At 41.8% G+C, this 16,577-nt stretch overlaps 1 protein-coding gene across 2 annotated transcripts in view; it reads right to left on the reverse strand.

The window, feature by feature from the left end:
* The window catches only part of LOC138981378 (N-acetyl-D-glucosamine kinase-like), a 33,844-nt gene that overhangs the window by 2,421 nt on the left and 14,846 nt on the right, over positions 1-16,577 (reverse strand). For both annotated transcript variants that reach the window (XM_070354272.1, XM_070354273.1), the window contains 4 exons: positions 14,764-14,876; positions 6,455-6,542; positions 3,793-3,893; positions 3,219-3,297 (listed from right to left, as the gene is read on the reverse strand). In XM_070354272.1, coding sequence (XP_070210373.1) covers positions 3,219-3,297; positions 3,793-3,893; positions 6,455-6,542; positions 14,764-14,876 — 381 coding nt within the window. The remainder of the gene's footprint in view (positions 1-3,218; positions 3,298-3,792; positions 3,894-6,454; positions 6,543-14,763; positions 14,877-16,577) is intronic.

Here is a 16,577-nt window from a genome sequence, read left to right on the forward strand (position 1 = left end):
ATTTCAACTTTGAAGGACCCTGTGACCTTGACCTTGAAGTGAGGTCAAGTTGCCAAACATGTTTCTGAAGATCTTGTAACCATACACCATCAGGCCACAATTGGTGTTGATAGACTTAATAGTGTCCAAGAAATATACAATGTTAAAGGTTTCACAGACGGACGCCCGGACGCCCGGACGCCCGGAAGGACAGGCGGACGATGTCGGTGAGTATATAGACTCACTTTTGTAAGTATAATGTATTTCCCTCACACATATGTAGATTTGGAAGAGTTACCTTCCATAGTTCAAGGTCAAGGTCACTTCAAACTATGTATACAATCCAACTTTAAAGGACCCTTGCGACCTTGACCTTGAAGCAAGGTCAACCAAACTGGTGTCCAAAGATAGGGCTTACATTGCCCTGTATAGCATACATAGCTAAGGTTGCCATTCTCGATAACTTCAGAAATAAATGCGAAAATGTGAAAAATGGTCGTTTTTAAGACAACAATTACGGCCCCTGTGACCTTGAACTTGAAGTGAGGTCAAGTTGCCGCACATGTTTTTTGAGATCTTGTAACCATACACCATCAGGCCACATCAGGTGTTGATAGACTTAATAGTGTCCAAGAAATATCCAACGTTCAAGTTTTCCGGACGGACGGACGGCGGGACGGACGGACGGACGACTCGGGTGAGTACATAGACTCACTTTTGCTTCGCATGTGAGTCAAAAAAGGTTATGGGGGTGACAACATGATTTTTGTTGAAATTTGTACGCCCATTTTTTGGAACACGTGACAAACACAAAGAAGACATTTTTTTTATGTTCAGTTTATTTTAGATATGCTGCTAACTAGTCTGTTTTGGCATTCATTTTACATAACATAGCAAAGTTTTATTGAGTTTTGCTGATAAACAAAAAAGTTATTGTCACCTGAATACCCCCACCCAAATTTCAAAGTTGGACGTTTCATGACATACGCATGCGTAAGGCAACAACAACAAAAAAATAGTCTGTTTACGGTATCCCGACAGACCCTATTTTTTCGCGCGACCCTAGACTTTTTTTTGGCATTTGGGGTAAAAAAAAAAAAAAAAGTCTTTATTTTTTGGCAAAATAACTTAAAAATATGTTTTTTTGGAGGGGAAAAAAAAAAGGTCTTTGTTTTTTGGCAAAATAACTTAAAATTATTTTTTTTTTTTCCCCAAAAAAACATAGTCCCGACCTACCGACCCTATTTTTTGGGCCTATGTTACCGTTAACAGACTATTTATTTTTTTGGGCCTAATAATGCATTCCTATAACTAACTTATAACAAAAACCCAGCTTGTTTCTGTCATAACGTGTGTCTAACATATGAGTTTATCCACTATCCGACCCATCCAATGTAAAATAACCAATTTTTTTTTCGATAATTAGATAATTGGTCAGTGGAAAACTACAGGGGGCGGGGCATGGTAAGCTTGCTTACGATGGGTAAGGGAGCGAACTGGTAAGAGTTAAACACTCAAACCCTGTAAAACTGAAGCAAAGAAAAGCAACGTTTTCATCTTACACTCAAACCTTGTAAAACTGAAGCCAAAAAAAGAGCAAAGTTTTTATCTTACACTCAAACCCTGTAAAAAGCACAAAAAAAGCAACGTTTTCATCTTACACTCAAACCTTGTAAAAAGCAAAGAAAAGTAACGTTTTCATCTAAGCCTGTCAAAAGCAAAGAAAAGCAACGTTTTTATCTTACACTCAAACCCTGTCAAAAGCAAAAAAAAGCAACGTTTTCATCTTACACTCAAACCCTGTAAGAAGCAAAGAAAATTTAGCAACGATTCCATCTTACTCTCAAACCCTGTAAAAAGCAAAGAAAAGAAAAGTTTTTATCTTACAATCAAACCTTGTAAAAAGCAAAGAAAAGCAACGTTTTTATCTTAGTAACACTGCTCTAGTTCTTTGAAAAGTAAAGAAAATGATATTTTCCTTGGTATTGGCTGGAACTCGACCCCACTGTGACCTTGAAATTTGACCAAGATCAACTGGCGTTTTTAGAGGTCATCGAACCATTAAAGTGTGATTTGACTCCACTTTCACCGTGACACTTGATGAGGGTCGACCAAAATAGATCATGTGTTGAGGTAATTAAACCATGGAAGTGTCAGAAGTTTTTGTTTTTTTTAACTTTAACAAACAATGAGAGAAAATCAAAATGTGCAATGTTCTTAATTTACCAAAATTGTTACCAGAGAAAAACACATGGTACAGTGCATATACAGACTCTAAAACTGATACAACAAACAATATAGAAAGGAGTCAAATATGGTCGCTTGAAGAGCAAGGCAGGAGGAACAGCCCCACAGCCAGGCACAACAAACAGTATAGAAAGGAGTCAAACATGGTCGCTTGAAGAGCAAGGCAGGAACAGCCCCACAGCCAGGCACAACAAACAATAGAGAAAGGAGTCAAACATGGTCGCTTGGAGAGCAAGGCAGGAACAACAAACAATATAGAAAGGAGTCAAACATGGTCGCTTGAAGAGCAAGGCAGGAACAGCCCGGCCCACAACCAGGCACAACAAACAATATAGAAAGGAGTCAAACATGGTCGCTTGGAGAGCAAGGCAGGAACAACAAACAATATAGAAAGGAGTCAAACATGGTCGCTTGAAAAGCAAGACAGGAACAACAAAACATATAGAAAGGAGTCAAACATGGTCGCTTGAAGAGCAAGGCAGAAACAGCCAGGCACAAAAGCCACACGCAGGGCAACAGTGACACTGGGACAAAGAGCCCCAGTGCAAGGGAGGTTACCCACCTTGACCATAGAACGGACAGACAACAGGCCAAGGGAGGTAACCCACCTTGACCATAAATCACAGACATCAGGTCAAGGGAGGTAACCCACCTGACTGTAGAACACACAGACAACAGGCCAAGGGAGGTAACCCACCTGGCTGCAGAACAGACAAGTCAAGGGAGGTAACCCACCTGACTATAGAACAGACATCAGGTCAAGGGAGGTAACCCACATGACTGTAGAACAGAGACAACAGGTCAAGGGAGGTAACCCAAATGACTGTGGAACAGAGACAACAGGTCAAGGGAGGTAACCCACCTGGCTATAGAACAGACAGACATCAGGTCAAGGGAGGTAACCCACCTGACTGTAAAACAGACAACAGGCCAAGGGAGGTAACCCACTGACTGTAGAGCAGACAGACAACAGGCCAAGGGAGGTAACCCACCTTGTTGAAGCACAGGCCAGGCCTTGAAGACAGAGCCAACACACACCACCTGGAGACCTCCCTGGTTGCTAAGTAGTTTCTAGGAAAGAAATAGTTTCACAATCTTACCGAGAGGCCAAAAATTAATATCAAACTCTCACAATGTTAAACAAGGCAAACTACTTCTGATGCAGGTGAATGAAACAGGCTGAAGTTCAAAAGAAAGTAGATTCAATATTAACAAAATTGCGTAAACCTCATATGAGCGAGGCATGCATTATTCTCTATTTACATGACACTTGCTTGACACACACACACACAAACCCCACACACCCACACCACATGCACACACACACACAAACATATACACACCACACACACACACATACACAAACCCCCCAACACACACACACACACACCATGCGCACAAACACACACATATACACCCCAAACCTCTCACACACACACAGACACAGAGACCACACATGCACACACACACACACACACACACACACACACACACACACACACACACACACACACACACACACACACACACACACACACATACGTACACACACACGTACACACAAACCTTGTCCATTTTGGGAGCAAGAGCCAGGATGTGCTGAGCGATGACACTCCCTGCCGCACTGAACACCGAAAGACACAACGCATCCTTATCCTCCATAGCTCCTGTGACACATTTACCATACCAGTCACCACAAAACACAGAGTGACACAACGCGTCCTTATCCTCCATAGCTCCTGTGACACATTTACCATACCAGTCACCACAAAACACAGAGTGACACAACGCGTCCTTATCCTCCATAGCTCCTGTGACACATTTACCATACCAGTCACCACAAAACACAGAGTGACACAACGCGTCCTTATCCTCCATAGCTCCTGTGACACATTTACCATACCAGTCACCACAAAACACAGAGTGACACAACGCGTCCTTATCCTCCATAGCTCCTGTGACACATTTACCATACCAGTCACCACAAAACACAGAGTGACACAACGCGTCCTTATCCTCCATAGCTCCTGCGACACATTTACCATACCAGTCACCACAAAACATAGAGTGACACAACGAGTCCTTATCCTCCATAGCTCCTGCAACACATTTACCATACCAGTCACTACAAAACACAGAGCGACACAACGAGTCCTTATCCTCCATAGCTCCTGCGACGCATTTTACTATATCAGTCACTACGTATACAAAACATAATAATAATAATAATAATAATAAATGAGCATTTATATAGCGCAACATCATAACTTTACAATTATGCTATTTGCGCTCAAATATGCAAATAATTCTTCATTCTAGGTATGTACTAAATACATCGTTAATCGTGTGTTTGCATGTTCCAGTTATAATCTTTCTTTCTTTCTTTATTTGGTGTTTAACGTCGTTTTCAACCACGAAGGTTATATTGCGACGATCCAGTTATAATGATGACAGAGGGACATACAATTGTGCTGAGAAAAGCAGTACATGTTCCAGGTATAATGATGACAGAAGGAGAATAGGTTCTATCCACCCATACCTTACCGAAGATGCTACCAAGACCCTTGTTTCCTCCTACATTCTTTCTCGATTAGACTACGGAAATTCTGTTCTCATTGGCTGTCCTCAGTCTGTCATCCACCCTTTGCAGCGCGTTAAAATTCTGCAGCCCGGCTTAATTGTCTGCAAAGCCCCTTGGTCCCAGTCCTAGCTGTTCCCCCTTGCTTATGAAACTTCAGTGGCTCCCTGTAGAGCTGAGAATCCAATATAAGTGCTGCTGTATCTGCTACAAAATAATATCTGGCTCAGCCCCATCCTACCTGTCTGACCTGTTCACACTCTATACACCCTCACGATCACTCCGCTCCTCTGTAGACACTAGAATATTCCGTCTATCTTCTTTTAGTCGCAAACAGCACGGTCAGAGAGCCTTCTCCCACTCTGCAGCCGTTGCGTGGAACTCTCTCCCTTACTCTATCTGACACTGCCAAACTTTTTGTTCCTTCAAATCAAACAATATTAAAACACACTTCTTCACACAGTATTTTGATTAATTTTTATTTCAATATGGTGCATTTTTGATCAGGTGTTTAATTGAATGTTTGAATGTTTTGCCTATGTTAGTATGCTTGCAGCTTGTATTGATGTACTTGTTTCGTTGTTCACTTGTGTGCTGAATGCTGCTGCACAGGCTTTTTCGCTTTGCTTTGTATGTATAAAGTATGTTTTTTCATTGTAAAGCGCTTAGAGAACGTAAAGCGCTCTATAAATCTCCCATATTATTATTATTATTATTATAGAATTGTGCTGAGAAAAGCAGTACATGTTCCAGTTACAAAGATGACAGAGGGATATAGAATTGTGCTGAGAAAAGCAGTTACATGTTCCAGTTATATAGATGACAGAGGGACAGAGAATTGTGCTGAGTAAAGCAGTACATGTTCCAGTTATAAAGATGACAGAGGGACAGAGAATTGTGCTGAGAAAAGCAGTACATGTTCCAGTTATAAAGATGACAGAGGGATATAGAGTTGTGCTGAGAAAAGCAGTACAGTTGTTCCAGTTATAAAGATGACAGAGGGATATAGAATTGTGCTGAGAAAAGCACTACATGTTCCAGTTTTAAGATGACAGAGTGATATAGAATTGTGCTGAGAAAAGCAGTAAAGATGACAGAGGGAAATAGAATTATGCTGAGTAAAGCAGTACATGTTCCAGTTATAAAGATGACAGAGGGATATAGAGTTGTGCTGAGAAAAGCAGCTACATGTTCCAGTTATAAAGATGACAGAGGGATATAGAGTTGTGCTGAGAAAAGCAGCTACATGTTCCAGTTATAAAGATGACAGAGGGATATAGAGTTGTGCTGAGAAAAGCAGTACATGTTTCAGTTATAAACTATAATAAAGATGACAGAGGGACATAGAATTGTGCTGAGAAAAGCAGCACATATGTTCCAGTTACAAAGATGACAGAGGGATATAGAGTTGTGCTGAGAAAAGCAGTACATGTTCCAGTTATAATGACAGAGGGATATAGAATAATGTCCCACAGACAAATACTTACAAAATCCACAAACAAGACAAATAAGGCTTTCTAGAATTTTCTGATAGAATACCTGCATGGATTACAAACACTTTTCATGAGGAGTTGTACGTGAAAAATGAAAGTTCTAGCTAAATAGTTATTATTACAGTGTATCATTACAGACGGAGGGAAGTCATGCTACCTTTAGCCAGCTCCTTGGTCAGGCCGGATATCTTGGCTTTATCAAAGTTAGGGTAGAGAAAAGGAAGAAGGCCTGCCCGATCCTCGATCTGTAACACGCATTGGTTACATGATAAAAAAAAATAACAACCACATTACAGGCAGGCAAATCTGAGAAAAATGCTGCATGACATAATTATATAACAAGAAGGGCAAAGCCCATACGACTCACATGCTTGACCTTGAGGTCAAGGTCATCCAAGGTCATGCAACACAAAGCTGTTAATTCAAGACATAGGAAGTACAATGGTGCTTATTGGCTCTTTCTACCATGAGATATGGTCACTTTTAGTAGTTCACTACCTTATTTTGGTCACATTTCATAAGGGTCAAAGTGACCTTGACCTTGATCATATGTGACCAAATGTGTCTCATGATGAAAGCATAACATGTGCCCCACATAATTTTTAAGTTTGAAACAGTTATCTTCCATAGTTCAGGGTCAAGGTCACTTCAAAATATGTATACAATCCAACTTTGAAGAGCTCCTGTGACCTTGACCTTGAAGCAAGGTAAACCAAACTGGTATCAACAGATGGGGCTTACTTTGCCCTATATATCATATATAGGTGAGGTATTCAATCTCAAAAACTTCAGAGAAAATGGGAAAAATGTGAAAAATAGCTGTTTTTTAGACAACATTTATGGCCCCTGCGACCTTGATCTTGAAGCAAGGTCAAGATGCTATGTATGTTTTTTGGGGCCTTGTCATCATACACCATCTTGCCAAATTTGGTACTGATAGACTGAATAGTGTCCAAGAAATATCCAACGTTAAAGTTTTCCGGACGGACGGACGGACGTCCGGACGGACGGACGGACGGACGACTCGGGTGAGTACATAGACTCACTTTTGCTTCGCATGTGAGTCAAAAATGGGAAAAGATAACAAGTCGCGTGAAGCAAAATTAATACATTTAGTCAATCTGTCAAACTCACAGAATGAAACTGAACGCACTGCATCTTTTTCACCAATTAAGACAATAGCTCTGCCGTTACCCCGCAGTCGAGAAAGCGCTGACACATGCACCTGCAAAGTGTACAGAACGGCTTTGCTGATCCCTTGAAGTAGCAAGCCTGCATAGCGCAATAAGGCTTGTGCTTAAAAGGAAAGCGCATTTTCCTTTATTCCTATTTACTTTCTGAGCGTGTTTTTAATCTAAACATAACATTAACAATCTATATGTTTTTTTATTCAGGAAAAGGTAAAGAATAAGATGAAATCCTTTTTGGATTGATTACTTTCATTTTAATTTTATTTAGAATTTTGAAATTTTTCATGACCAGACCGAACTCATCATTCAATTTATAAGCTTCCAAATGCAATCCCCTAGTCCAGGCTTCGGCAAAGATTGCTTGACCAAAATGTCAATCAATTTGATTAAAAGATAAGTGTGTGACAGTACGGCGCCGCCTCAACTTTTACTAAAAGCCGGATATGACAACATCAAAGACATTTATCAAAGGAATTAATTTAGACAAAATCTTGGGATATCATTTTGAAGAACTTGTGTGTAAATAAGTTCCATGACGATTTGCCTGGTAGTTTTCTGGGAATCGCTCTACACACACACGCACCCTCACACATACACCACAACCCTCGTCTCGATTGTTAGACTATGTTAAAACATTTAGTCAAAACCTGACTAAATGTAAAAAGAAAAAGAAAACAGTTGAATGAAAACTGCTGTAATACAATTTCTGATGATCTTGTATTTCATTTTCCAAGCTGGCTCTATACAAAAGAAACCTAATCAATCCGTGCTTTCAAAAAGCTAGCCCCGGCATACAAGTCAACGTACATACATAAACATATAAAAACATGCTAGGAGCGTCAGCTTTCAAAAAGCTAGCCCCGGCATACAAGTCAACGTACATACATGAACATATAAAAACATGCTAGGAGCGTGCTTTCAAAAAGCTAGCCCCGGCATACAAGTCAACGTACATACATAAACATATAAAAACATGCTAGGAGCGTCAGCTTTCAAAAAGCTAGCCCCGGCATACAAGTCAACGTACATACATGAACATATAAAAACATGCTAGGAGCATGCTTTCAAAAAGCTAGCCCCGGCATACAAGTCAACGTACATACATGAACATATAAAAACATGCTAGGAGCGTGCTTTCAAAAAGCTAGCCCCGGCATACAGTATAACGTATACAGCATACAGTATACAAGTCAACGTATAAACATACAAGATGCAGAACAAAGGCCATCAAATGGAAGTATATACAGGGGTATCGTATGGGTCGGCCCTTCAGCCAATCGCCGATTTTTTTTTACTTTGGCCGAAACTTTCATGTCCTTATCGGCCAAATGTCCGAAGAGTATTCGCCTAAATCGGCCAAAGTTTGTCCAGTTTTTTTGTATTGGTTAGGCTTTGATTGCTAAAACTGCTGCCGATGTACTTAGTCAACTGACTGACGTTTATTTCCTTCGCGAATACCAAAAACGAAACATCAATGTTTTGAACGGAAGCCAGTGCCAAAAAATATAGATGCCAAAGTGGTTTCCCTTGGACAAGGGAAACCACACTCTCAGCGTTTGCGTTCGCCGGTTCGCGATAGTTTATCAATCAGTCAGTGCTTTCGATTTGGATTTGAACATCATGTCACAACCAAAAAAGAAAAAAACTAAATTGGCCAAGGTTTGCTACCCTTTGCCAAGGTAAGTGATTCAGGACAAAATGACAGGAACACCGCGAATGTGGACAGTGTCAGTGTGAGTGGTAGTAGTGTTGTCAAGTCGATCGAAGCAGACGACATAGCAGACGATAGTCACCGCGAATCGAAATCTGCTGAGCCAGAGAATGAAAAGCGTCCTCCAAATCAGGGTTTCCAAACAAAATGGCTCACCCTACACGTTTTTTTATTGGTGTTTTACCAGTCATATGTTTCCCAAGGCTTGTCAAGATTAGCACAAGATTGGAAGAGTTTTACTTTCAAGAAATTAAAGTTAAAGGTTTGAAAAAGTTTCAGAGAACGGGTGTCTGATGTAGTGCTGATTGTTTCAGTTGCAGTAAGCAACATATAATCCAGGGGCGGATTAGGGGGGTTGTTACGGGGGTTCCGGCCCCCCCGACCCCAAAAAAAAAATTTAAAAAAAATCTGTCTGAATTAAAACAAAAATTCTGTCTGTAAAGTCGGGGGAAGAGTTAATTGTTTAATTGTCACAGTATGCGACATGTCTTCCTTCTAACCAATTACTATATGATGTCGGGAGCAGATATCAGCATAGACCTATATTAGACCAGTGAAGATAAATTGCCATTATTTAAATCTTAATACCAACGTTAAAAGAAATAATGAGTGGCTGCTGCCACCAGTTGATCATGTTTAAAATCAAGGATATTAGCCACAAATTGTTTATAAAATAGCTAAAATTCTTCTGCTTCAGGTGGGCTTTGTCCCCCAGACCCCTCAACGGGACCCTGGACCCCAGGTTGTACCTTCCCCCCTTCTGGCTTAACTGTTCCGCCCCTGTAATCTGTGTTCCTAAGATAATGATTGTATGTATTGGTGTTCCCCTCTTGAGTCTTGTGCTTCAATGTTGCAGTGACTTTGTATGAGCCAAAATAATGGCCGAAAATTTTCCAAGATGTCCTAAACCTTTCTGACAGTTTCGGCCAAATGTCCCAACATGAAAATGTCTAGCAACACCCCTGATATATATAGCTATTTTGATGGACACGTGGGGGAATTTGGGGGCTGTGATTGGATGGTCTCACACATCCCTTTTCCGATCATCAAAGCATAACGCTACGGAAGTCGGCCATTTTTGCCAATATCCAAAAGCATATTGGCAATAACAAAGACGCATTGTTCCGGTTTCTTCCACGTGTATAAAGTACACGCATACCTCGCCAGGTTTGTTTCTGTGACTAGTCGACAGACGATGCCATTTGCTTTGCCTGTGTTTTTGTTGTTGCTTACTGTACATGACATACATTACGTGAAAAAATCCAGTTCTTTAACAGGCAACAAACCTTGCAAATGTCTGTAGTACTATCAACTGTGCCACCACCCAGCATCTCCTGACTGTTATCTCTCAGACCTCTTCCCATGGTCTGGTAGAATAAGAGTACGTACATTGTGCACCCTAAACTTCTTCCAGCACAGCATCCTTATGCTAATGAGTTTCACTCTGTGCTCAGCTCTGTTACTCATGTATGCTGCTTATATCTTATGCTCTATACTTTAATGAATAAACTCAGTGATAGACATTCGTCTGATGTTATACTGATGTGGCTGAGAGTGTGACCCTACAATTATAGCCTCCGAATACAAACACCTAACACCATACTATTACATGGTGGCAGCTCTGGTGCCCCAGTGTGAACATCTTACAACTTACAAGTGTTTTCTGTGCCAGCTTTTGTGTTTGTGACACTGACAGCGTCTGATCATCGGAACGGTATTACCTGGAACCGCTTTGTGACTGTGATTGTGATCTATGTGAGTCTGGAACAGTGACTAACCATTAGTAACTGTGTCATTCCCTGTCTTCAACTGGATTACTGAATAATTATCCTGGACACTATCCTGACCACCAGTGACTGTGTCTCTGACAGACAGTAATGCTAGTGTTGTACACGGATACATCATCGACTCCATAACCGTCACTCAGCACAATCCGGTAAGTAGTATCTTTCTCAATTTTACCACGCACACACAACCAACATGGCTGATGCACCATTGCCACGCCCAAAGATGGACTGGTCATCAGATGACAAGGCACAATCACTCCAAGATTTTAAGCAGCTCTGCGACATGTGGTTTAAAGTAAAAAACACTGAGAAAAAACTGCAACACAATTACATCATGTTGTGGCTTGGCAGTGAAGGTTTACGTCTACTCAACACATGAAACCTTACTGTCGAACAGCTCGAAGACCCCAAAAACATCTGGGACAGATTGTAGCTACTCGAACCACCACAAAATTTCCGCATTCATCGGCTAGAAATGCAGCGACTGACGCAACGGACAGGGGAGACGGTAGAAGATTTTTGCACAAGATGCAGAACAAAGGCCATCAAATGCAAGTATAATGGGCAAAGCCGCAGAAGATGAGAGAGTTTTAGAGCAACTTATCGCTGGGACATCTATTTCCACCGTCCAGCGTGAACTCCTCAGCCCTAGAACTAGCAAAGTCACACGAGGCTACAGCGAACCATATGCGTCAAATGCAGGAATTGACAGCTACAGGCTCGACCATCGACGCCATCAGAGCAAAGGACAGCAGAGCATATGCAGCAATTGCGGTGGAAAACACCCATCTCGACAGTGCCCAGCCTACGGCACTACGTGCTCAAAATGCCTCAGGCCCAACCACTGGCAGAAGGTATACCGCTCGAGCACCAGGGGTAGCACAGACAGATCTGGACAGAGTCTTGGCAACCAACACAAATCCCGAGGACGGCGACGCAGTCGACCTGGCCACCAGCAAGGTGGCAGGAAACACATCAATGTCGTGCAAGACCTCAGCGATGGTGAACTTACAGCCGACATCGCAAGCCTAGATTTCTCAAGCATCGAGCGAAATATACAATCATAATGCGAGCATCCCTTAAAGTAAAGGTGGACACGGGAGCACAGGGAAACATACTCCCACTCCGCATCTATCGGCGAATGTTTCCCGAGCAGCTCAACCCTGAGGGTTTCCCGGCAGCAGGCGCCACAGAACTACGTAGCAATGTACTACAAGCGTACAACGGGACACTCATCAAGCAGTTTGGAGTCATCACGATCCAATGCAAATTTAAGGACACAGAATGGCATGACGCAGAATTCTTCATCACAGAAAGTGATGGTCCAGCCATTCTGGGACTATCAAGCAGCAGAAAGCTGAATTTAATCACCATTCACAGCGCCATTCAGACAGCAGCACCACCAGCATTGAAGCCTGTCAAGAACGCCCGTGACCTCAATCTCCAGTCCAATCTCCACACCTGGCCAAACCCACTCCATACAACAGGAAAGCGCACAGGAATCGCCAACAAACTCAAAAGAAATACCACGATTGTTCAGCCCGAGACCTTCCTCCACTCCACACAGGCCAGAAGGTTCAGATGCAAGAAAACAACGGCACATGGATACCAGCAACTGTCGTCAACAAGAGGCCTGACACAAGACCATACACCATCCGGACACCCAATGGTGGCATCTACCACCGCAACAGAAGACAGCTACGAGACCTGCCCACCATGCAGAAACGCCTCACCTGGGCAGACCAACAACATAGATGCCAGCCTCAGACCGCCTCGCCAAGACACCTCACAACCTGTGAACAACACACCCCAGCGCTGTGACAACACCAAGTCGACAGTTCCACTAACCCTTCGAGGATCCAACAGACACACACAACAACCACAGCGACTCATTCAAACAATGTAGCTAACAGAAGTACTTGCAAGAAAGAAGAAAGAAGAGCATACATGAAGACAGCAAGTTTTCCTGAAGAAGAGGAGAAACACACATACAGTGATACACAATGTGTTTTACATGTTTTACATACATACATTTATAATCACACAACAATACAATCCTCACACACAGACACATGTGAAGTGTTGTCAATGTGTATTTTTATGTTGTTTTATGTGTAGAAAGTAGTATGTGTATAGTCAATCTTTAACCTCAATGTAATTTTCTAACCGTAGTTGAAACAAACTGGTAAGAAGAAAAAAGTCAAAGAACTGACTGAACAAAGTCAAAGTACTGTGTGACTCCTCCAGACATTACTTTCAAGTAATGACTATCACGTGGTTTCAAGAAAGTACTCTACTATCTGTGACACTGATATAATGCAGAACAGTGCCAACCAGCACCACCAGCTTCCAAGACACTTGCTAGTAGCGTTTCTGTGTCTTCAGCCACTGCAACCACGACTCTTGTGAAAACAGTCAAAGAACAGTTCGTATTTACACCCTTGGTGTTGATAATATAATATCTTTTGTGGTTGTAGGTTATCCTATATTACTTAGTAAGAAGTGACACTATGTTCAACGTTTGTACAGTGTGTTATACTTGCTTTCCAAAAGAGAGGGGATGTAGTACTATCAACTGTGCCACCACCCAGCCTCTCCTGACTGTTATCTCTCAGACCTCTTCTTACCGTCTGATATCATCAGTTAGAATAAGAGTGCATTGTGCACCCTAAACTTCTTCCAGCACAGCATCCTTATGCTAATGAGTTTCACTCTGTGCTCAGCTCTGTTACTGTATGCTGCTTATATCTTATGCTCTATACTTTAATGAATAAACTCAGTGATAGACATTCGTCTGATGTTATACTGATGTGGCTGAGAGTGTGACCCTACGATAGCCTCCGAATACAAACACCTAACACCATACTATTACAATGTCCAGAAGCTGCAATCTGAAGCGACCTATCTCTGATTCTAGCAGACGATCTCTCCAATGTTTAACACAAAATCAGCAAACTCTACTGTCACATAGAAAGTCCATTGTATAGTGCAATGTTGAAATGAAGTTACCGGTCTGAAACATTTAGTCGTTTCTTCTGAGACAATCCTTGTTCTCTTATCATCTACACGAATCCCCCAACAGAAGTCAGACCTTTCGAACATACAATCTACGTAGGCAAGCATGATATGTCATGGCGTCATATGATTCCTAGCATATTGACGTAATGCTAAACATCCGGTTATCTCGAGTTTTCTCCGTAATACATGTCCGTGGGTTTTTCAATGTTCGGTTATTTCCGAATTCCGTGGCTTCATGCGGACAGGGAACCGTCGTCTGCAATCAACGACATAGACCATTCTGGTACTTGTTGCTGACAAAAACATGATTTTAACACAGAATTTAATGTCAGAATAGCTATATAAACGCTATTGTGTTTTTATCGTAGCAATAGGGTCCGATATTTAGACTCGAACAAGTATAAAGCGACTCGTCTTCGACTAAATATCGAGCCCTATTGCTACGCTGAAAACACAATAGCTGTTAATACACAGCCCTGAAAGTCCAACAAATGGTGTACTCGCCTTTGGCTAGTAATTCTGAAAATGTACTAGCCAGAGAGCAAACTTTACTAGCCAAACCAAAAATGTTACTCACATTTCGCGAGTAGATGCACATTTCTACTCGCAAGGTACATGTTTCTACTCGCCATGGCGAGTAAAATACTCGCCACTCTCAGGCCTGATAAATGCCAGAGGCATGTGTGGAGGTGTGCAAAACTGCAAGTGTCTTTCTCCCCCAGAAACATTGTATACACTGATGAAGACGTTTCCCACTCACCTGAAAATGTTTAAACATTGCATTCTTGACAAAGGTAATATCCATGGGGCATGTGATCAAGTTGTCTTCATGATCAAAGACGGTTTTCATCGCTCTTTGCGACATCCAGTAGCCTGTCAACACACAAAAGACACAACATGTTCAGTAGCCTGTCAACACACAAAAGACACAACATGTTCAGTAGCCTGTCAACACACAAAAGACACAACATGTTCAGTAGCCTGTCAATTAACACACAAAAGACACATGTTCAGGACCCTGTCAACACACACAAGACACAACATGTTCAGTAGCCTGTCAACACAAAAGACACAACAATTCTCAGGACCCTGTCAACACACACAAAACACAACAAATCCAGTAGCCTGTCAACACACAAAAGACACAACATAACATGTTCAGTAGCCTTTCAACACACAAAAGACACAACAATGTTCAGTAGCCTGTCAACACACGCAAGACACAACATGTTCAGTACCCTGTCAACACACACACACACAAAACATATCCAGTAGCCTGTCAACACACACAAGACACACCATGTTGAGGACCCTGTCAACACACAAAAGACACAACATATTCATTAGCTTGTCAACACACAAAAGACACAACATGTTCAGGACACTGTCAACACACAAAAGACACAATATGTTCGTTAGCCTGTCAACACACAAAAGACACAACATGTTCAGGACCCTGTCAACACACAAAAGACACAACATGTTCAGTAGCCCGTCAACACACAAAAGACACAACATGTTCAGTAGCCTGTCAACACACAAAAGACACAACATGTTCAGGACCCTGTCAACACACAAAAGACACAACATGTTCAGTAGCCTGTCAACACACAAAAGATACAACATGTTCAGTAGCCTGTCATCACACACACACACAACAGACACAACATGTTAAGTAGCCTGTCAACACACAAAAGACACAACATGTTCAGTACCCTGTCAAAACACAAAAGATACATGTTCACACACACACACACACACACACACACACACACACACACACACACACACACACACACACAAACACAACATGTTCAGTACCCTGTCAACACACAAAAGACACAACATGTTCAGTAGCCTGTCAACACACAAAAGACACAACATGTTCAGTAGCCTGTCAACACACAAACTTAGACACAACATGTTCAGTAGCCTGTCAACACACAAAAGACACATGTTCAGTAGCCTGTCAACAAACAAAAGATACATGTTCTGTAGCCTGTCAACACACAAAAGACACAACATGTTCAGTAGCTTGTCAACACACAAAAGACACAACATGTTCAGTACCCTGTCAACACACACACACAAAAGACACAACATGTTCAGTACCCTGTCAACACACAAAAAACACAACATGTTCAGTACTCTGTCAACACACACACACACACACACACACACACACACACACACAAACACAACATGTTCAGTACCCTGTCAACACACAAAAGACACAACATGTTCAGTAGCCTGTCAACACACAAAAGACACAACATGTTCAGTAGCCTCTCAACACACACAAGACACAACATATCCAGTACCCTGTCAACACACAAAAGACACAACATATACAGTAGCCTGTCAACACACAAAAAACACAACATGTTCAGTAGCCTGTCAACACACAAACTTAGACACAACATGTTCAGTAGCCTGTCAACACACACAAGACACAAAATATCCAGTAGCCTGTCAACACACACGAGACAACATGTCCAGTAGCCTGTCAACACACAAAAGACACAACATGTTCAGTAGCCTGTCAACACACAAAAGACACAGCATGTTCGGTAA

The sequence above is a fragment of the Littorina saxatilis genome, linkage group LG12 (genome assembly GCF_037325665.1).
Source record: "Littorina saxatilis isolate snail1 linkage group LG12, US_GU_Lsax_2.0, whole genome shotgun sequence".
Lineage (NCBI taxonomy): Eukaryota > Metazoa > Mollusca > Gastropoda > Littorinimorpha > Littorinidae > Littorina > Littorina saxatilis.